The 23,573-nt window shown below is 35.0% G+C and overlaps 1 protein-coding gene across 3 annotated transcripts in view; it reads right to left on the bottom strand.

Moving 5' to 3' along the window:
- The window catches only part of EYS (eyes shut homolog), a 774,985-nt gene that overhangs the window by 725,749 nt on the left and 25,663 nt on the right, over nt 1-23,573 (bottom strand). For all 3 annotated transcript variants that reach the window (XM_069851470.1, XM_069851468.1, XM_069851469.1), the window contains exon 3: nt 1,394-1,587. In XM_069851470.1, the coding sequence (XP_069707571.1) occupies nt 1,394-1,587 (194 nt within the window). The remainder of the gene's footprint in view (nt 1-1,393; nt 1,588-23,573) is intronic.

The following is a 23,573-nucleotide window of genomic DNA, read 5'->3' as shown; positions in this document are numbered from 1 at the left end:
ACTCAGTAGGCTGAATACCCTAAGGTATAACTTGTCTGACTATTAAAGAGTGAGGCAAAGAAGGCATTAAGCACTTCAGCCTTTTCCTCTTTCTTGGTAGCGATGGATGTTCTCTTTGGTTCTGCTTTTGTTGTTGATGTATTTGTCAAAACATATTTTTTTCTCTTACAACAGTGATCATAGTGTTTTGACACTGTGCTTTTGTCATTCTGATTTTCTCCCTGCGTGATCTATCAAGACCCCTTTACTCATTTTGAGTTACCTTCCTTTTCTTCTTAAAGTGGTAAATTCTTTCTTTCTCCTTGAGTCCCAGCAAAAGCTCCCTGTTAAGCCTGGCTGGACATCTTCCTTGCCAAATCATCTTGTGCTTCATGAGGACGGTCTGCTTCTGTGTCTTTAAGATTTCCTTCTTGGAGAAGGTTCAGCCTTCCTGGATCCCTTTTGACTTCCGGACTTCTTACCTGGGGTATTTCTCAACCAGTGACCTGAACAGGCCAACAGTCTATCCTCCTGTAATCCATGGCAGTGCTTCTGCTGACTCCCCTCCTGACTTCATTAATAATCAAAACCTATTGTTTCATGGGGTAGAGTCACTTGAGCTGGGGTATTAATTTCACCCCAATTTAGTATCAGTACAGACGGGGTGATGGATGCATTAAGAGCAGCCAGGTGGAGAAGGAATTGGTGATATTGGTGTATGACAAATTTGACGTGATCCAACCATGTGTTTGTGGCCTAGAAAGCCAGTTGTATCCTCTAACGAATAAAAAGAAGTGTGGCCAGCAGGTCAAGGGAGGTGATTATGCTGTCTACTCTGTTCCTGTGAGGCACCACTTGGAGTACTGTGTCAAGCTCTGGGAAGCCAGCACAAGAAAGAAACGGACCTTTTAGTGTGAGTCCAAAAGAATTGTATGAAAACATCTGTATAGAAAGGCTGAGAGAACTGATTTTGTTCAGACTGGAGAAGAAAAGTCTGTGGGAAGACCTCACTATGACTTTTCAACATATAGAGAGAGCCTATAAGAAAGAAGGAAAAAAGCTTTTAAACAAGATCTTGAGTGACAGGACAAGGGGCAAAGGTTTTAAACTGAAAGAGCATATGCTTAGATCAGGCATGAGGAAGAAATTTTTTACAATGGGAATGATGAGACAGTGGAAGAGGTTGCCCAGAAAAGTTGTGGGTGTCCTGTCATTGAAAGCATTCGAGGTCAGGCTGGATAGAATTTTGAGCAACCTGATCTATTAGAAGTTGCCCCTGACCACAGCAAGAGGGCTGGAACTAAATGACGTTTAAAGGTCCCTTCCAACCCAAACGATATTACAATTCTGTGATTCTATGTTTTTTTGTTCTAATATGAATCTCTGCAGATTACACTTACATTACAATACTTACATTTGGCAAATCGATACATGAACCTCTGTTCTGACATGGCCTTGAAGAACATTCATTAATATCAATTTCACAATTGTGACCAAGAAAACCAGCAGGACAATCACAGACATATCCAGACTGATTATATTGGCATATGCCTCCATTCTGGCATGGCTGAGCTGCGCAAGGATCACCAGGTTCCTCACAAAATGGACCTAAAATAAATAAGCATAACAAATTTGAGAGTGCTTGAGTGGATGGTACTTTTTGGTATGCACACATAAACATGACTTTGTCACTATGTTGTGTTTCCCTATTATTTCTCTTTATTTCTATTTTTTTTAATTTCAGGAGGGACTGAGAAGCTTTTATTAATTATCGTTTTCTTAAATTCTCTACACTGTGATGCACCACTTACTGATTGGGACACCTGCAAACTTTCACCATTTGAAAAACAAATAACTGAAAGTATTCCTGTAAATTTTGCTTGTTTTTGTTGAACAGACATGGTAGACATGTATGAGAGTGAGTAAACTCACCTGTAGCAAAAGGAGCATAAGAAATGGAACCATAGTCCCAGAAGACTCTGAAGAGTTACTGAATGTCTCTTTCACAGTGGTTATTATTAAGGGAGGTTATTCCCCTTCATATTTATACATCAAGCCAGTCATGATGCTGAATGTGCTTTCATTCATAGGTGTGGACACAATAACACGTGTATGTGTACACACACACAGAGAAACAATACAGACACAGTGGCTACATGGCTCAACATAAACAGCAGTGTCTTTGCCTACACCAGATGAGCACAAGCAGCAATGATGACTGAAACATTTTCCTCCTCTCTGGCTAGTCAGTGTTGAACTTCATCAGCAAACATACACACTCCTTCACTCTCTAAATGCACAAAGAAACCCACACTAATGGATCCATCAAATATTAGCACTGGTTTTAAGTCTATATAATATCCACACTAAAATCCCAGACTTTTTGCCAACTTGCTGGCTCAGACATTGTGTTGTTGCAGATCTGTGTAACAGTCGAGTTGTTGGCTAGTCCAGCCTAACCTTTGCCCGCTAGGAAGGGTATTAACATAGAAATAGTAAAGAAAAGAGACTGTAATTATCAGATGCAGGCCTCAGCCAGAAAAACATAACTAATTGCAGCCTGCTTACACTCAAACAGCTCTTTTATTATCTTTTGTCTGCATTTTCTCATATTTGCACTTCCCCCATAAACCCTAATTTCTACTTTTTTTGATCTTTTTGTCTCCCAGATAAAAAAAAAACAAAACACAACTTACTTAAGCTTTTGCCCCCATTGGTTTTGTCATTTCCTTACACAAATTTACCTAGATAATCTTGACTTCCTGTGGGATTACTAGTATCGTTACCCAGGCTTTGTTGGTCTTGCCAGAAAATAATTCCTGAAAAGATCTCAGTTGCCCCCTCCTTTAATTATCTGTATTCTGTTCAGTCACTGTAACCCCAGACAGGGGTTTTATCAATCTATCTCCATACCCCAACAGTTCTGATCTGCCTAAGTGTTTTGGACAATGAACTCTTTGCAATTGTGAACATCAAAGATCTAGCAGAATTATAGGAGCTAAGAATTTATTTTCATTTACTTCTGGAATATAATATAGGAAATACACTTTTTACATATTTTGTACTTTGGGACTTTGATTTAAAACACCTTCCTAATACATGCTTACAGATTACATCAGAAGCATTTTTCAATAACTTGCTGTTTCAATAACTTTAACTTCAGAACAAATGTATTCTGAAGCAGTAGTATGTATTGATTCCACATCTTGTTAGTCACTAGAATCAACTAAATTAAAAGCAGACATTCATAAAAGAATAAATTATACCTTACAAAAAGGTGTATACTTTTGAAATGGTAAAGAGAATACTTTTAACTCAGAGCTGTGAATTGTCACATAAAAATAGCTAATTCTAAACCAATTAATAGATAAGCATGTCAGCCTCTAATAATTTCCTTACAGACACAGACTTACTATATAGACCAATTGGAAGTATGTGCCAGGAAATCCAAGTATCACACTCCATCTTTATTGTATATCAGAACAGCTGCAACAACAAACAAACACTATACAAGAAAATCCCACTAGCAGAAAAAGGGTCATAACATAATTTCCTTTTTATGACTCAATCCTTTGGAAATAGTTGTTCTGGTAAGACAAAATGAATTAATCTATCTTTTAGGATTATTCACATCACTTTAGCATCACTGAACATTTAAAGAATCTTTCATGAATTTGTTGCTATCCCTCATCACCATAGTAACAAAATCACAGTAAAAATATATTGTAACTTGCAGGTATTAGGGCTTGCTAGTAGAAAAAGCTAAGAGGGCATTCGGCAGAACAAGGCTATTGACTGCTGTTAGTACAGATGAAGGAGAATGTTTGCTACGTGTAATAACGTGGAGTGGTCAATTGTTTTCTATGATTCAATTTAGTATTTAACTATTTTGTTATAATTCAATACAATATTGTATTCCAGCAGTATTCGTAGATGAGGCTATATATCAACATCTATCCTAATTATTTTTTCTTTGATTTGACTCATTTGACAAGAATGAGTGCTCCTGACTAAATGAACAAAATAACACCTAACAATGAAGGCCATTTGGGAAAATCAGATGAAAGAGGTGCCATTTCAGTAATGCTGTGTTCATTTGCAGTAAAACCAGGGAAAAGGTATTGTTCTGTGAAAAATAAACAAAGAGAAATGACAGTGCAACTTTCTTTTGGGAAACGTTAAAAGTAACTAGAAAAGGAATACATAAAACTGAAAGGAGATAAGGAAATGTTACTAATCACAGTACGAGAGATGTACCAGGGAAAAAATGCATGGTTCAATTAATGAGTGGCAAAAAAAAAGGTGTTTACCTACTTTGCTGGTTGGTGCATCCTTGCAAAAGGCAAAAAATTGTATTTTTCTTTCTGCTAATTTTGGAAAAAATCCCCCAAAACATTGCATTTAGTGTGACCTGAGAGCTAATTACCTACTCAGGTCAAGGGAGTTAATCTTAAATCAAGATACTGAGGCAGTACTTGCACTCATAGTCTACAACACATGCCACAACTTTTACAGGTCTATCTCTTTCACAAAGTATAGCAAAAGTGAGTGACTGAAGAGAGAAGTAAAACAAAATAAAGTTAGAAGCACCTCACAAGCTCTCTATCACCTGAAAAGCGGTTGTAGAAAGGTGGGTGTTTTTCACTTCTCCCAAGTAGCAACTGAAAGATGAGAGAAAATAGCCTCAAGTTGTGCCAGTGATGGTTTATATTGTTTATTAGAAAAGAACTCATTACTGAAAGAGTGGTCAAGCATTAGAACAAGTTTCCCAGGGAAGTGGTGGAGTTACCATCCCTGGAGGTGTTAAAAAATCATGTAGATGTGGAACTATTAGTAAAACCTATTAGTAAATGATAGTGCAAAACTCTGAAAGAAAATGAAGTTATAGCTAGAACATCTTTATTGCCTATATTTTTATGGCCAGCTAGAACTGAAAAGCAACATCCCTCATGAAGAGTTTAATAATATGGGAAATGGAACAAGGCTCAAGGAACACTGTAAGTCTATTAAATTCTCTATGGGAAAGTTTTCTATGGATATCATAAAAACACCATTGGAAACTGAAAGGTTGTGATCCTTTCTGTTCATTGTGAAGCAGGCAAACCATATTTTCCTCTTTTCTGTTCAGTGGAGTAATGAGGAGTATCTTCAATACTTCTTAGTGGAGATGATTAGTTGCCTGTTGAAGTCCTTTTGCTTGAGGGTTTTCTTTGTCATGGAGACCTTAGGGTTTCTCCTTCTCCTTAGGGACTGAGTTGTTCAGTTGATTTCTCAACTTGCCTCTTATCCAAAGGTCAAACCATAGAAGGTCTTTGGCTTAGATAACTATTTCACATCAAGGGAAACACAGCAATAATGTAGTTCCATATCCCATAAGTATGTTTGGAACTTATACCTTCTTTATTGAATCATTGAACAGCAATTTCTAGATGAAACTTTGAATAAATGAAATGAGGATAACTTGATCATTACGTATAATGATGGTAAAATATTCTTAATTTTTTCCTTTGTAAAGAAGAATTAAAGCCTGGAGCTTTTTCCTGATATTTTATTCAAGGGAGGGAGTGAGGGATAAAGGATAGGTAGGTACAGATTTTCTTATAGGGCAGAAGTATTCTTTAATATTCTCCGGAGTAAGCACAATAGGCACCTGTATAGATGAAACAAAATACTTCTTTAGATGCCAAAGTTGTCTAATCTGTGGTTTGGGGTATTTAAAAGGCTTTAAGTTTCTACAATATAGCAAATCTATTAACTGCAAAAATAAATAGATTCTCAATTTATTCCAGGACTAATACACTAAATAAAGAAAGGTCGAGATCTTCACGTTTTAATTCCCTGTTATATGTTTATCAAATAAGACTGTTTTCACATATGTTTTTTAGACATTATTACAAGTAAAATAAAGTATTTTTTTAATATTTCTTATGTTGGTACTTGCCGACTTGCCAGACGGTGCAAGAAGTTGCTGCCACCGGAGAGGAAACAGAGAATAGAACTTAAAATGGCAGCACAGATGTAAAGATTAAGAATGGCTTAGAAAATTCAGTGCGTAGTCACTTAGGAACCGAGACTATTTCCCTTACCAGTGTAGCGGAGTCAACAGACCAGCTGAAGTGCATCTACACAAATGCGTGCAGCATGGGCAACAAACACTGGGCAAAAATCACCGGAACAGGCTGCCCAGGGAGGAGATTGAGTCACCATCCTTGGAGGTATTTAAAAGAGGGGTAGATGGAGCGCTTAGGGATATGGTTTAGTAGTGGACAGGAATGGTTAGACTTCATGATCTCAAAGGTCTTTTCCAAACTAGGGATTCTGTGATTGCAAGGAAGTAAACAATTATATAAGCTGAAAAGACTCAATGTATGCCAACAAATAAATAGAATAGTGGTCAAAATAATGAGAAAAGTTTGTACATATTTTTATTAATCATGATTACAATAAGATTAAGATCTTATGTATTTTGATATTTTATTACTAAAAAGACTACATCAGTAGTTAGATCTTTTATCTACAAACAGTATACCAAGAGAAAAGTGTGATATAAAGAAAAAGAAAGAAAGAAGAAAATAAAATTTACTGGGAATGACAATATAAATACATTAATATGATCCCAAAATGGAGCAATCTCTGTATTAAAGGCTTATGTACATATACTGAGTAGGAAAAGTAGGGGAAAATGTTGTCATTAATAAACTGTTGCATTTAAATACAATAAAATTTCTAATGGAGAGATTAATGCAAGGGAGGGAAAAAAAAAACCAAAACCAAGAACGCTATAAACTTGTGAGTCAATTAATTGCAGATCTATATATTCCACTCAAACAGCCAGTCTGCTTGCTTCACAGGTAAAATAAGCAAGAGATGTACTATAAAGATAAAGCATGAAATGTAGAAGTAGATCTCTTAAAATTTAATGCGATATTCTAACAATTTGAAGATGATTTGTTATCTGTTATGAGGTCAGATAAATGTTATAAAGTACGATTAAAGTCTTTGATGTCAGTAGGGAAAAAAATTAGTAGAAACACTTGATATTCATTTAAAAGATGCAGCAAGGCTCACCTTTGACAGCATGCAGAATGACACTGGCATAGATTTTCAAGACTGTGTTAAATGAATGAATAGTTCTTTCCCCCTAATTTAAATTGTATGTTTGCCTACTACACTCTCACTAATTTCATTTTTTTTTTAAAATTCAGTATCAACTATCATGAAAAGCAGTGACTTCAAGGATAAAATAAATGTAATGAAAAGCAGTGGTAAATTTTGCTAGATCTTCTTTTAAGTAACGAGTGGAAATAATAATGTGTTTGCATTTGTCATCATCATTTCTGTATTCATTGAAAACCTAAGATCAGTAGAGTAAACAGCAGATAGAATTTTCTTGCTTCTACTTCAGACAATGTAGAAATTTCTTACATTTTTTTTGTACTACTGCTTGAGATTCACAAAATCACATGACAGCTTAATTTTACCAGATCAGTAAAACCTTGATAAGTAATATGTATGGCAAAACTGAACAAATTATTTTCTCAGATACTGAACACTCCATCTTACTCAAAAAGATTACCTTAAACATTAGATGCTATACTAATAGTAGTTATTTAAAAATCAAAAAAAAAAAGAGATTCTTAGTAGTATATTGGTAGTATTAACTCTTTAGTAGTCTTTTTAGGAACATTAAAATATTTGATATTATTTAGCAAAAGATATTTTGTAGGAAAAAAAACATCTTTTATAGACCAAGACTGGGGTTTGATTTGATCCCTTTATTCTCAGTTGTTTTTGTCAGATTAATAAATGTAGTTTTTTCTTCCACTAATATTGTTTTATTTGTAGATTTTGCTCCTCACAGATAAAAACCCTAAGACTATAATGTGGAAAATCAATATTTTAAAAAAATTAAATTAAACAAAGAAATTAATTATCTTTAGGCTTTTTATTTTTACTTAGACTATTGACTGACAAAAGACTAGAAAGAGCAAAACCCCTTCAGAAGGCACTGAATGTTTGACTCAATGCATACATAATTGCATTGAACTGCTCAAAAAACTTTTAGACATTTCATTTTATAAATGTCCACAACACAAATAATAATTTTAGTCACATTACATAAAATCTTTATTTAGGATTGTTAGCACTTACATTTCTAGCACTGTAAAACCAGACTAAATTTTAAAGAACACATAGAAAGCCTGGGTAGTAGTTTTGAAAATATTTAAATAATGACGTATAAAATAAACGTGCTATGCGAGATCACATAGAAGTCTTTTCTAATATAGTTGGACTATTTCAGATCTTGTATATAATATCTCATCTGAAGTAGTGTTGGCAACTCCATATTGAATTTTAGATTTCATTTTTGAGGTGGCTTAGATATTTTGATATCCTATGAAACCCCAGTTTAAAAATTTATCTCTTTTTTTCCATTATTTTTAATTCACTTAGGCAAACATGGAAAATGACACAGTTCTCAGTTTTGGGGCAGTCACCATTTTGTTTATTTGCTAACCTATCTCAGTATTACCTCACATAATCTATTGTAAATCGGATGAAATCCTATAAAGTCTGATGAATTGATATTGATAAAATGCATCACTAGGTACAATAAATAGACTCAGAAAATTCCTCAGTGTTCTTTCCTATAGAGCAAAAATCATCAGATCAAAAGTAGGTTTTAGATATTTGGAGACCAAAATCTTTAAGCTGTTGAGATGCACAAAAAGAAACTGATCTGAAACTAGAATCTCTCTAAAACACTTTTTAAAATTGTTTCTAACATGCCTGTACTATGTAACCCAACATTCAGCAATCATGACTACAACATAATAAATATAAATTTTTAAGAACTCTAAAATTATTCAGGTTTATTAGTAATTTTAGTATTATTATTATTGTTTTCATAACTGTTGTTGTTATTTTTATTATTATTATCACTTTCCGTTCTTTCAGTTGTGATACTTTCAAGAATTCCTCTGAAATTAGGATAAATTAAAGATGCAGTAGTTTAAACATTGATCATGAGCAATTCAGTTAGTTTTACAAATCCAGGTGGATGAGTCTTAAATAAAGCAGCAGAAGGAAAGTTGGCATTTTGGTATTTCTCTGCTAATATACAGACGTTCTAGAAGTATATCACAGGTGATTAACTTTGCCTTCTCTCCTCAAAATTACCACAACCATCTGACAGATGACAAAAGATATATATGGTCTGAAAAATCAAATGGATCATTAAAATACTCATGCACTTTCCTCCATAACAAATGATATCATATGTAGTTTGACCTTCTCTCTTGTTTGCAGTCAAAACTCTATTGTGTGAGAGGACAAAAAGCTTGGGTAAGCAAGTACCAAGCCACTTATGTATTTGTATATCAACTTTAAAACAACAAAATACTTCTTTAGTCAAATGCAGCTCTCAGCAGTATTCTATTATATACAACTGTAAATATTGAACTTGAAAGAGATGTTGACATATTTTCACCACTGTCAAGTTTTCAGATGGAGTCCTCAGCAACGTGCAGTTGTTTAAACCCTTTAATTCCCCCAAAGAGTTTGAACCTTTAGAACTTAACTAATTCTTATCAATCCCTTAACAAAATTAATTCCAAAATGAGTTTGAAAACCACGAATGACTGAAGCCAGTGATTCGTTTGTCTCTATGGTTTTGTAATTAATTGTTATCATTAAAGACTATATATCTTCTTTTTCCAACCTGCAGTACTATAGAAACATCTTTACAATTAATCATGACAAAAGAAACTGACATGAGAAATAACCTTATTGGAAGATAGTTGGATGTTCGAGTCTTTGGCAAAGTTACATATCTCTATACTTTCAAGATATAGATATAGATATAGATATAGATATAGATATAGATATAGATATAGATATAGATATAGATATAGATATAGATATAGATATAGATATAGATATAGATATAGATATAGATATAGATATAGATATAGATATATTATTTTTTCCATGGTTCTCAGAAATGAGAAGTCTAAATGGTGAAGTTCTTCTATTGCAGTGAGCGAGAATTTTGGGTGAAATGAATCCCTACTGAATTACTTAACAATGTTCAGAAACATGACTGTAAATTTGAGACAATTATGGAGGACCTGGGAAACAGATCTTCAGGAGACATATCTGCTTGAAATTCAATAAGATAAGGGCTGAGGAAGAGATATAAATGATAGAGATATATTCCAGGAAGGTGTGTCCTTAGGCAGCTGCAGAGACCAGAGGTGTGCTAAATAGAGGGAAGCCTGTGGCAGCAATAATTGAGTACAACGAGAAGGAGGAGGAGAGAGACTGTAGTATAGAAAGTGAGAGCAAAAAGAGCCCTTGAATTCATGCATTAGTACAGGTTAGGGGTTGACCAGTTGGAAAGCAGCTCGGCAGAGAAGGACCTTTCAGTCCTCATAGAGAACAAGTTGATGATGAGCCAGCAATGTGCCCTCGTGGCCAAGAAGGCCAACGGTGTCCTGGGGTACATTAAGAGTGTAGCAAGCAGGTTGAAGGAGGCTAACCTCCTCCTCTACTAGTGAGGCTGCATCTGAAGAACCATGTCCAGTTCTAGGCTCACCAATTCAAGAAAGACAGGGGACTACTGGAGAGAATACAGCAGAGAGCCTCGAAGATGATCAGAGGGCTGGACCATCTCTCTTATGAGGAAAGGTTGAGAAAGCTGGGTCTATTTAGCCTGGAGAGGAGAAAACTAAAAATGGACCTTATCAATGCTTATAAATATTTAACAGGCAGGTGCCAAGGGGATGGGGCCAGACTCTTTTCAACCATGCCCAGCAACAGGACAGGGGCCAATGGGTACAAACAAGAGTACAGGAAGTTCCACCTCAACATGAGAAAAAAGCTTCTTTACCATGACAGTGACAGATCATTGAAACAGGCTTCCTGTGGAGGTTGTGAAGTCTGCTCTGGAGATATTGAAAACCCACCTAGACATGCTCCTGTACAGACTGCTGCAAGGGGAGTGGACTACATGATTTCCAGACATTCCTTCTAGGCCCAAGCATTTTGTGGTTCTATGATTTATGTTTTTGGTGAGAAAAAGATACTGATTTTAATTTCACTATTTCAATATTGCTGATTTTTTTTTTTTATGTTAACCATTAAATTTTAAGAATATGTCATGAAAATTTCCGGGACGGCTCTGTTGTATTAATGCCTAAAATGAAAGCTGTTCTTATGGTTAACATGAGTGATATTTTGCCACATCACATCACCTCATCATCCAAATGTTTATTCTCATCTTCTAGATTATGCATTAATTTATTGGAATTAATTAATATTGAGAAAAAAATAATTTCTTAGGAGTACCTTTAGAAGAAACCCAGAAAAAATAAATTAATATTAATTAAAATTAGATAACTAAGTTTTGTACATCTGTACATTCTATTAGAATTGCAGTGAGAAGCATGGGGTCTGCTTAATGTAGCGGCTGATGATATTATTAGGCTCTGAGACTATTACACCCTTAGCAAGAAAATCAGCTTTTTTCAAAGCTTTTTAGAACTGTAACTTTTAGTCTCCAATGTTCTTTGGGTATAATTCCATTTCCTGAGGCCAAATTTGACATCCATCATCATTATTTAATTGGAAAAACTGGGAGTATTCAAATCCCTGGATATTGGGCAGAGCCTGGCAGCATGTGGCAATTCTGGAAGCACTGTAGATATAGAATATATTCAGTGCCTGGCCACATGCCAGGCCACTAATACTGAGAGATGAACACAGTCTGGGGGTCTCTCATAAAAACGACAGCCATCCCCAAAAGCTGATGGTACCACCATGGGTTTATGGCTCTAAAATAGTGATGCAATACAGAGAAACTTAGGTCTGATATGGTAAAGGTGGCCTTGAAAATTTTAGACCCAGCATGCAGGACAAGGCAGTACAGGTATGGAATACTGAGGTGACACACTGGCTTGACACTAGAGACCCTATGGGTGTAAACAGCTCACCAGTGAACAGTTAAAGAAATACAGACTTGAGCAGGACAAAACAGGTCTTAAGTGCAACAAAAATAACAAAAGAATAGTATTTAACATATATAATCCTTTAATATATAGCAATATATAGTAGATTTAGATGTAATGTGGAACTGCAGCCCAATGAATGAAGACAAAAAAGGCATAAAAGCATGTTAGCATATGAACATGACCCTAAGCAGGTCCTACAGCAAGAAAGACGAAACCATCAGCATAAACATTATATTGCTCCTGGCAAAAGACTCCAGATGCTTACAATAAAACTCACCATAGCACACCTGCTGCCGATGGCAGTAAAAAGGGTAAGAAAAGGATAAGCATAGCATCTGGAGAAGAGATAGAAACCAAAAAGAATACATGTAAGAACTTTACCTGTATTAAAATATTTTCTGCACAGATGATTCCAGGTTTCAATTATATTATAATATTTTGGCTTTACTTAAACAGTGTTTTTCCAGAACCTTGTGTTCAAATATCAATGAATACTGAGTCACATAATGACAGCAAGAAGCAAACCAGAATTAAATGAAAGCCAGGAAAAGTGAAAAAAGAAAACATCATGAATTTAATATTGAATACGTTTGCTGTGTTGATAAGAAGATCCTTTGAGCAGTAAGCGAGAACTCTGTAGCATCAGAAGACTGTTTTATCACTCACCATTTGGGAGGTCTGTGCTCTGTAATATATAAAATGCATATGATCTAACTTTGTCCATATGAGAACTGTGTGTTCACTCTAACTGCTGTTAGAACTAACAGTTTGAACTGGACACCTCTAGAATGTGGACCATTCCATCTAAAAAGATTACTAGAACAGATACAGTTAATTGTTCCTGGGATACCTACTTTGTTCTAATTAAGCAGGGAAAACTAAAAAAAAATGTTTCAAGTTAGATACCAAACTCCAGACAGCTGATACTAAATAACATGCAATCAGTCAATGAAGAATATCTGAAAGTTTGCCAAATGAATGGATTAAAACTAATGAGAGAATATAGATTTACCACAGATTTGTCTTCAGAAGCTTTCACTTTATAGCAAGCTGCAAAGGTTAATTGATAAAAATAATCTTTTTTCATCTGTTAGTTTTACTGCCAAGGTGGCAAAACAAGTTTTGAAATGACTGGTTACCGTCTGGAAAAAAGCCAATGAAATGAGGTCCTACATCTTGGAAGAAAATCAACTTCAAATATGATGTATTCCTACTTATCTGTTTGTGGATTTCATTCACATGTATACTAACTAATAAATTAAAATCAACAATGGGTAATGTAACCTTTTCATTTTTAAACAGTATTTTTATTTTCATCTATAATACCCATTCATTTGGAAAATTAACTAAATATAAAAGACCCAGGTTTAATTTCATTGATATCATTTTTGAACAATTCATCAAATAAGAAGTTTTAGAACTTCAATTCATTTTTGAAGGATTTAAATCTACTAGCAAAATGAACAAAGGAATCCTCAAAGCTTTCTGAAAACTCTGAAAATCTTTTGAAATAGTGACTTTTTGTCATAATTCACAGATTGTCATTATCTTCTGTTAGATAAATTTGGGTTTTTTCCCGATATAATAGTCTGTATATCAGATACACCAAGTGGATTTCCCTTTAAAAGACAACAGACATAATTTTAGTGAAATGTTTGCAGCAGTATTGATTCTATGCACTGGTTTGTATCCCTCCTTGAGCAAGTGAGGTCATTTGTAAAATTCTGCTTCATTGTTAATTCCCTAAAACAAGTAACAGAGTCTTACTAATTTTGAAATGTATATAGTCATAACCTATTCAAAGCAAAAAAATAACTGCATACATTTTTCATGTTTTCTAGCATTTGAATTCCATTCATTACTTAAGTAGATTAGGTATCGCGTTCTGTTTATACACAATATGATGTCAACAGCCAGCTACTTTCAAGACACGTTGTATCAAGCCATTGATTCCCACACCCTGAAATAAATACTAGAGTGTGTAAGTCTTACAGTCCTTCATATTTTAATTAAATATGAAAAAAATATAATTACCACTGTGCTTGCATAATTTTGAATTGTTTGTCTGTCACAGAGATTTTCTTCATTCAAACATGCTTGTTAAATATTTTTAGAAAGCTCTTCTCTTACCTTCTTGCATGCGAATGTGAGAGCTACTTGCTTTGTTTCTACTGATTCATGTCAGGCAAGGGAATATTGGAACTAAGGTAACAGTGCAAGAAGGGTACACTGTTATCAGAAAACAGTCTCATACATGAACTCAAGTATTAACAACCTAGTGATCAAATCACTTGGACACTGCCTCTGGGTAGGTTTAGATCTGAAGCATTCTGAAGTATGGAGAAGAAATCTGAAGTTGAACTAATCCTTCAAGTGCAAAGACAAGTGAGGGATGGTCTCTGTGAAGTATTGAAATATCAAATAGTAGATCTTAGATAGGATAACAAAGTTTGGATTGCTTTTAGAACACTGTAGTGGCAACGCAGGTCCAGCAGCACAGAGACCCTGAGATTTCACCTGCTTTCAGGACCATGCTTCACTTCAATGTATGGGCTGTGTTCTCTCAATAAAGCCCTCAAACTATGAAAAGCCATAATTTATTTGTACGCAAATGTAAAAGCCCCACTATGTGTATGTATCTTTTACTATTCAAAGTACGTAAGTCAGAAAGTGTTCAACATGTTTACTTTCAGAACTCTGTTAAGAAAAAGTACAGATTTGCATATCTAATGAGCAAGAAAGTAGGGATAAAATGTGAGCAAATATGGCTTTTTTTTCCAGAGGTTAGAGAGGTTATATAGCAATGATGAAAAGTGTAATATGTTCAAGAATCTTATTCCTTTATCAGATAAAGATGAGTGTTCTGCCCTGATATCCAGAGTCCAGAGGTAGACATCTCTTCCTCTGTAAATTCCGTGGAAAATGATAACATTTCAAACTGTCACTTTAAAAACCATTTTACTATATAAATGCTCTTGGTTGCTCTTAATGACATAAAATTGACTTATCTTTTCTTCCAATGTTATTTCTAATTTGAAACTAACAGTGGTTCTAAATATTGCTGTTCACTCTTGGTTTAAGATTATTTTACCACTGTTGTGTTAAGGTATAGGACAGGATATTAAGAAGTCTGTAGTCCAATCCTCTGCTCAAAGCAAGATAAACTGTGGGCTTGGAACAGGTTAGCCAGGATTTTACCCAGTCTAATATTCTAAACTGCCAAGGATGGAGACTGTATGAACTCTCTGGGCTACCTGTACTGATGCTTGGTGGCCCACACAGTGAAAATAATTTTTCTAACATCCAGTTTGACTCCGTCTTGTTTCAGCTTATATCTGTTGGCTCTCATTCTCCCACCATGCACTACTGTGACAAGTCTGACTTCACCTCGACAATAACCTGTCTTGGAGGTTAGATGGCTGCTATTAGGTCTTATCATAGAATCAGATCTTGATCCAGGACCATAAAATGTTACATTTCATACATAAAACTGCAAGAAATCATAAGACCCTTAAAGGCACAAATTATAAATGGTAATGTTAAATCGTACCAAAAGACATAACAGTGAAAAACAAATTGTTTTTTTTGCTTCCAGGAAAATTATTTTCTTTTACTTTAGTTAATATCTTGCAATAAGACTAATATTTTGAGATTTTAAACATGTCAGTCTTCCTATATTTATTCCAAAGAATGAAGAAACTATGCAATGAATTCTAGCATTCTTTCTTCATCACTGGTAATAAATTACTAGCCCAGGAGAAAGATTAGTGTTCTGAATAATTGTGTTATCAATCCTATGACTTTGTGTCTGGAAATATTTCCCAGAGTACAAACTTCTGGTGGCATGAAATTATGCAAGAAACTTAACTCTAATTCTTAAAGGAAGCTTGTAATTCTGGTGGAGGGGGTTCCAAATGAATCAGTTAGGTACTTTTTAGGTCTCTATTTAGTATGTATAAAGTGGTACTATGAGTTAGTATATGTTACAAACTTCTTTAAAGTGTGTCTGTGAACAGCATAAAGGAATGTGGTCTGTTTTAACTTTTCCTTTCTACTGCATTATGTATTAGAAGCAAGCTGCTGGAGGGAAGGGGTGAAATCACTTCTGGTACAACTGAAGCTGCAGGAATCTAGGCAAAGCTGTGAGCAAAAAAGTGAGCAATGTGAGCACAAAGCAGAGGATGAGATGCATCCATGGGTCCTCAGAGAACTGGTGCATGAAGTTGCTAAACCACCAATGACTGAAGTGTCATAGGGAACACAAAGGTCAATATGGTAGAGATTTTGACTGGAGAAAAATCACTTCAAAGCACCTGTATTATGAATTTGGTAGAACCTGTGAGCTACATATTATGCACAATATAGCATGGGTAAAAGGAAATACATCATATGATCCAATAATTTATTTTTAGTTCAATTAACGTTTTAACTAATAGCCCATACTCTATACTTATGTAGAAACACTTAAAGGCCCTAAAATACCTATAGAAAAAAAAAATTACCAATACTTCATTTCTCTGGTGCCATATCCACCCATCAAGTGTCTCTTTGGAGCATAACTTTGACAGTTTCTGCCTTTCTTAGTAAGAAGGAGGTAAATGTTCAAGCCTCAGCTATGAGACTTGTGGGCAACTTGATGCCTTCTTGATGAAAAACATGATGTTCATCGAAGGGACTTCCTCTGTCTCAAGTCTAAGGTTTGTGCGTCTGTGTTTCTTGATTTGTTTGTTTTGTTGTTTTGGGTTTTTTTTAAAATATATTTTCTAATCACAGATGACTTCCTAATCCTGGGCTGCCAGCTGAAGCTTCAGTCCCTAGCCCTCCCAGTTTTCCCCTTGTCCCAAAGATAATTGTTTGTATGGCATTGGATGTGGGGACTGGGATGAGGGGGTGTCCTCCCCTCCTCAGAGTGGCCATCCCTAGAGCTGAAGATGGAGCAGGGGAGGCAGCAGTCACTGTGCCCCCAGCAGGTATTAAACTCACAGAACCCAGCTCAGACAAAAGTGAGGCTGAACCTCTGCACTGCACACAGCCCAAAGGCTTCTACTGTTGATTACATATTCAGCTCACTAAACAAACATTACACACTCTGACAGGTGCAAGATACGACAGCCAGCTAAACGGTAGCATGTTTACCCTTTAACCAGCAATGAAAAAGGCAATCTGGTGCATATATGCTGAAGGACTTGCGGTACTGACTTTATAAAACACTTCAGATTATGCAACAACTTATTGCTTTGCCATCCATATCTGTGTCTTGTTGATTTTACTCATTCTGTTATGGAAAAATTTTATTCAGAACACTGATTTAGAAGATAAGAAGGTAAGAACCTTTCAAAGTTCCAACCACTAAGTCCACCTGATCCATTCAAGATCCATCAAGAAAGCTGGATTTTTTTAATCCTTTCCCTTCATTCTGCCATATTTTCAAATTCTGTTTTCTTTTTTCTTTTCATATCCTTGATTTCTGCTCACTTACAAATGTACAATGCTTTTGCATTTTTGTTGGGTTTTTTTCTGCTGGAGTAGAGTTAATTTCCTTCATAATAGCTTGTGTGAGTTTATGTTTTGGATTTGTTCTGAAAATAATATTGAGAACACAACAGTGGTTTATCTGAGCCTGAGCAGTGCTCACACAATACAAAAGTAGGCTAGGGGTACGTAAGAAACCAGGAGGGGACATAGCTTGATCCGCTGACCCCAGCTGATCAATGGGATATCCCATTTCACATGATATTGTATTTAGCAAGAAGAGCTTCTGAGTAGTGGGACATTGGGAGTTATGTAATTCGTCTTCTGAAGTAATGACACATTAATATGATCTGGAGATGAAATTAAACAGTCGGTCTACAATCATTCTCTGCCCTGAACTAAGCTTTCTGACTACTTTGAGGCAAGAACACCAATGTTCAGGATGGATTCCAAATGAACCGTGAGTTAAAAGTAATTTGCAAACTTAATATTAAAACTTCTTTATTTGGAACTCCTGATCTGAAATACTGTAGTTAAACAGAATGTATGGTCATGAATGTACAGACTAATAGTTTGTCCACATACTGATGAATGAAACATGAAAATTCTAACTTGAGATAGCGTGGTAAAAGATCTGAATGTATAACGATAAATAATTAAATAATGTTTCTTTAATGCCTTACATTTCTCCAAATAATAAATAGAACTTCCTTAATTCAAATTTACTTACAGGAAATGCTGTTCTCTCTAATTGTATACACAATTATCTTTTTTAATACACAAACTTCTATCAAGCTGCCATTCTTTCGAAACAATGTAAAAAGATTTTCTTAAAACGAAAAACAACCTGAGATAAAAAGAAAAGAAGTTTTACTTTCTAATGACACTATCTTATATTTTCTTCACTTCAATTCATTACTATGTGGACAAAGTTAAAGTCAAGATAGTGCTGAAAGGTATACTATCTGTTAACTTCAGAGTGATTAATGACAAGACAAGACATTAGTGTTGAGAACCCATTAAGTGGGGAGAAAGTCGAAAAGCCAGAGGGAAGAAATAAGTCATAGTAACAAAAGGAGATGAAGAAGGAATGCAGTTCTCCTGACTATAGATTGACATGCTCCTGTAGCCATGCTTAGTGTCAAAAGGAATTTCAAATTACTGCTCATGTATGCTCTGGTTTTACATTCAACCAAACTACTGCAAGCTGACCAGCAAGCACTGAGGGCTTAACTAAGAGAAAAATAACAGATGCGGTAAATTAAAGAAATTATTCTCTAGAACGAGTCCATAAAAACAACAAGAAAAATTCAAATATAGGAAAACTAAGAGCAGTGATTTTTTTCCCCTATTAACATTGCTTTAAAAAGGAATTGAAGTGTACTGAATAGAATTTTAGGTGTACAATATATGTTAAATCAATAAAACATAGTAAAATTCTTTTTTTTTTCAGACTCTAGAGCATTCAATGTCCTGTCAGAATAGAATTATCAAAAGTTTACTTTCTGCAAGGACAACCATTGAACAAAAAGGAAATATTTAAAATGAATCCATCTCAACAGTAAATGTATACAATTTGCCTTATATTTCTAACTTGTGTTTGCAATGGTTTCCAAAATTTAAAAATATTTTTTTCCCCCTACCGGGCAGAATTTCTCTATAGGGACAAATGCCATGTATGATTTCTTGTGTTAACAAGCATACACCCAAGTTTACAAATTGTACAGCAATTTAGCAGAGCATATTAAGCCTTTCTGTATTTTGAATTTAAACTCGTTTCAGGAACAGTTCTGATTATGTTTTCTTCTTATAAAGCAATAGCAACAAAACCCCCTACTGATATAAGCAATGCATTCTTTAGGTGTCAAGTGTTGATAAAATGGTGCCTGCTAAGTGATCTTCTACAAGATTAATTGAGTAGAGCATACCCGCTGGTTTTAAAGGCCAATAATAACACTAAGAAACTGTGAAACTGTAGTTTTCTCATACTGAACATTTATTAAGCTCTTTATTCCTGCAGTGAAATAGTTTTCTGTTGGATAAATCAAATGATGAGAGTATGTGTCCTTTCTGAGGTGCAGTGATTGCATCTTTCACAAGAAACAAAGAGGAGTGGCAAGTCTAGGAATGGGAGATTCAGGTTTTAGATATGGAGAAGAAGCAGAGACTGCAGAATGGAGGTCATAAAAGCTTCAATTTTGGTGCAGAACTTTGGCAAGAAGGTTCTCTATTCAAAATTGGATAAAATATCCTCTAAACAGCTACCACCTAATCATCAAGGCAATCACACTCTATAGGCATCACAGTTTTGTTATGCATGTTGTCTAACATGCAGATGTCATATTTAGGCTCGAGCTACCTCAGACTGATGTGCTCACTCCCTTTCTTCTGTTGTGTAACTGAGATAACAGAGTTAAGTGACAAAATCATTTCTAACTGAAGTTACATACACCAAGGACATCAATTTATTTTGACACTCTGATGTTACTGTACCCATGTTCAGTGAAGATAAAAGAATTAGAAGCCTCTCTAAATTTCCCCCAAAGTTCAACAAGCCATACACAATTAGAAAAATTCTTTCATACCAGTCAGAAAGAATTCACTCCACACCAAAAGAAACAATATTTATGGGCAATCACAGTTACCCAAGATATACTCATTTGCTATGGAGAAGATCATGTAACCTTCAAAAAACCTTAATGCAGAATACTTGCATGTATCTTTTCTTTAAAACTCAAATATTTTAAAAATATCTATCTAGAAATAGAATAACATTGATCTAATATTATTGGAGGACATAAGAGATCACTGTACTGAGGAACCTCATTTTTTTAAAAAGACTAAATAGCTATAATTAAATCAAGTTTAGTTTGCTGTAAATAATGCAGTCACAAAGTACAAAAATGTATTCAAAACTGAAATACAGAAATAGAAGCAATTTGGAATTTTTTTCCTAAAAGTAAATGTAAGTTTAAGCTATTTGTTCCAGTCATCCAATAAAGCCATGGTTATCTTGCAGCTGCAATGCACTCCATCCAAAACATATTTCTTGCAGTTATAGATGTGTATTACTTTACAGAATGTTGTTTCACTTGGGTTTCAATTTTTTGTAAATGATTGCTGAAATAAATCCATAAAATTACTTTGGTCACATGGAAAAAGGGGTTAGATACAAATGACAGTCTATAATAAAAAATTCTTAACGTGTTTGGGACAGATTTTTTTTCTGGAATATGGATTTCAAAATACTTCAGAAAAGTAAGATGCAGTCTAGTGAAATGTGCAGGGCCCTACAATTAGACAAGAATACTCATCTATGCCATAACTGGCTAAATAACAGTATTTAAAAGACTTTCATTTTTAAAGCACCACAATCAAAATATGAATCAGTAATTTCTAGCTGTTGAAAAAATTACTTGCAAAACTCATAATATGTTCTCTACAAATAAAGTATTTATAATAAAGCCTGTGAAATGCTTGCTCTTCTACTGTTTTTCTTTAGTCATAGTTTCTTTAGGATCAGAGAATCATAGAATAGTTTGACTTTGGAGGGAACTTTAAAGGTCATCTAGTCTAACTCCCCTGCAATAAGCAGGAACATCTTCAGCTAGAACAGGTTGCTCAAAATCCCGTCCAATCTGGCCTTGAACGCTTCCAGGGTTGGGGTATCTATCACCTCGCTAGGCAACGCATTCCAATGTTTCACAACCCTCACTGTAAAAACATTTTTTCCTTATTATTTAGTCTGAATCTACCCTCTTTCAGTTTAAAAACATTACCCCTTATCCTGTTGACACAGGCTATTGATACATGTCTGTCCCTGTCTTTCTCACAGGCCTCCTTTCAGTATTGAAAGGTTGCAATAAGATCTTCCCAGAGCCTTGTCCAGGTAGAACAACCTCAACTCTTGCAACATTTCCTCATAGGAGTGGTGTTCCATCCGACTATATTTGTGGCCCTCCTATGGAACTGTTCAAACAGATCCTAGGTGCCTGCTGGACTTTAGATAGAAATAAATCAACAGTGATACTTCATAAAGTCCTAAAAACTCAGAATCTGCCCTCACCCCCATGAGGCGGTGTTGCAGTTCCCAGCAATGGACATACACGTCAGGTCTCAAATAACCCAAATTTATAAAGGTTTCTGCTATTTTTAATATCAAACATGAGAAAATTACATGAATTGACCATATTCAGACAAACAATTTGCACATTACCAACCACTTGTTTCAATTAGTTGTGTCAATTGATAACAACTAACAACCACAGAAAGAAAAACTGGAATGGGATATTGCTATGCTCATATAATTTGAATATATTTTCTAAAGCAGTGCTGCACTATTCCTTTTATTCTTGGTTATATTAACTCCTAAAATGAGAAAAATAGAACAAAAATGATAGGCAGATGTCATAATTGGAATTTAGAAATGCTTGGCCAGCAAATCTTGACTGGAAGACATGGAAGCTGCCTGGGAGAAAACAAAGGAAGAAATGAACAATATGAGACTACTGACAAATTATTTCTCTACTTAAAGAACTAGTAGGCCAGCTATTGGTGTTACAAAAAGCCAACTGGTTATTTTGCTACTATTGAGACAGTACACTCACTGTGAAGAGGAGTGTAGGAGTTCAGTAAACTGTATCTTTACAGTGTCATGATATTGATGGCGTGAAATGATAAACCCTTGACATCCTAGTTTAAAAAAAAGGAGCTAGAAAAGCACAGTTTTAGGGAAGAAAGCAAAAATAGTACCCCACTGAGATTCTGGTAATCGTTATCACAGTAATTCAGCAAGATGAGAATCAAAAATTCTAGGTTTGTACATAGTCTAGGCATAGCAGTTTGCTAGTCATATCATCATAAGGTAATTTGGAATTAGCAGATGTCAGAATTACCTTGGTATGATAAAGTTTGCTTGCCAGGTTATCAACCTATGGAGTGCTGTATGTCACAACTGTAATTTAAATACCACCTTAAAAACATCAAAGGGTTCATATTCAGTAACTCAGAAGAGCACAAAAGAAGAAATTAGGAGAAGTAATTCTTAATACTGTTCATCTTTTTAAAAAGATCAAATGGAAAATGTCAAAAATTGAGATATTTGAAAGCACCTGGAGGGCAATAAAGATGGTGTATAACAACAAACATAAAAGGTAACATGGAGTTGTAAGCTACAAACCTTGTTAAACCAGTGTAGGTTTATAAAGGATAATATGCCTCACAATGTTATTTGTATTAAATTTAATGGTGCATTTGACAGTGCTTTTCATAGTTAAGAAAACAATATGTTTCTATGTGGAAAAAAAAAGTGAATCATTATAGGAAGTCGTGATAAAATACAAGAAGGATGAAGTTTAATGAACATGATTTGCAGAGAAAATTTATACGAACTTGAGTTCAGCTTAAAGAAAAAAGAGGTTCACGGGTAATATGATAACAATTTTCCAGTACAAGAAAGATTACAAGATTTTCTTTCTAAGAAAATCCTATAATAGCTTGAATGACCGAAATAGAGTAACCCTTTCCTTGAACAGGGTCAGTGTGGAGTGCTGCACACGGTTTGGAGGACAGCTCAGTGCTGCACAGTTTGGGGTTACCAGAATGTAAAGGAATATAAGTTCATTTATTCTCTTTTCTTTATTTTGTTAGCTCTGACAGGTATAATTTTAAAGTATCATTTAGCACAATACTTTAGAGATTCTAAAATCCTTTCTTAGTGGGGTCATAGTAGACTAGTATCTCCTTCTATTGTGATAGGATATGCTGAAAAAAAGGACAAGAAGGACACTGACTAGGAATTACATGGTAGTTATCTTGTGGTAGCCAAACAGAAGAAAGTATTTTTCCTTATAAGGAATGTTACACGCATAGCTGATCCTGCATCAGAGAAGAGGGGTAGAGCAGATCATACTGGGATTAAATTAATGCTATATTTCTTTGATCTTTGTCGGTCAGAATGCAAGCCAGGCAGCATGCATCACCTCAGAGGATGTTCTTTGCCTGGTCAAAGGGAAATGTGAAATATACTGGGGCTGACTTTTTTATTTTTTTGTTTGGTTTTTAATTTGATTAGAACACTGTTAAAGCATAGCACAGTTTGAGTAAAATGTA

The sequence above is a fragment of the Phaenicophaeus curvirostris genome, chromosome 2 (assembly GCF_032191515.1).
Source record: "Phaenicophaeus curvirostris isolate KB17595 chromosome 2, BPBGC_Pcur_1.0, whole genome shotgun sequence".
Classification (NCBI taxonomy): domain Eukaryota; kingdom Metazoa; phylum Chordata; class Aves; order Cuculiformes; family Cuculidae; genus Phaenicophaeus; species Phaenicophaeus curvirostris.
Note: the sequence above shows the minus strand (reverse complement) of the source record. Positions and strands in the feature narration are given on the sequence as shown.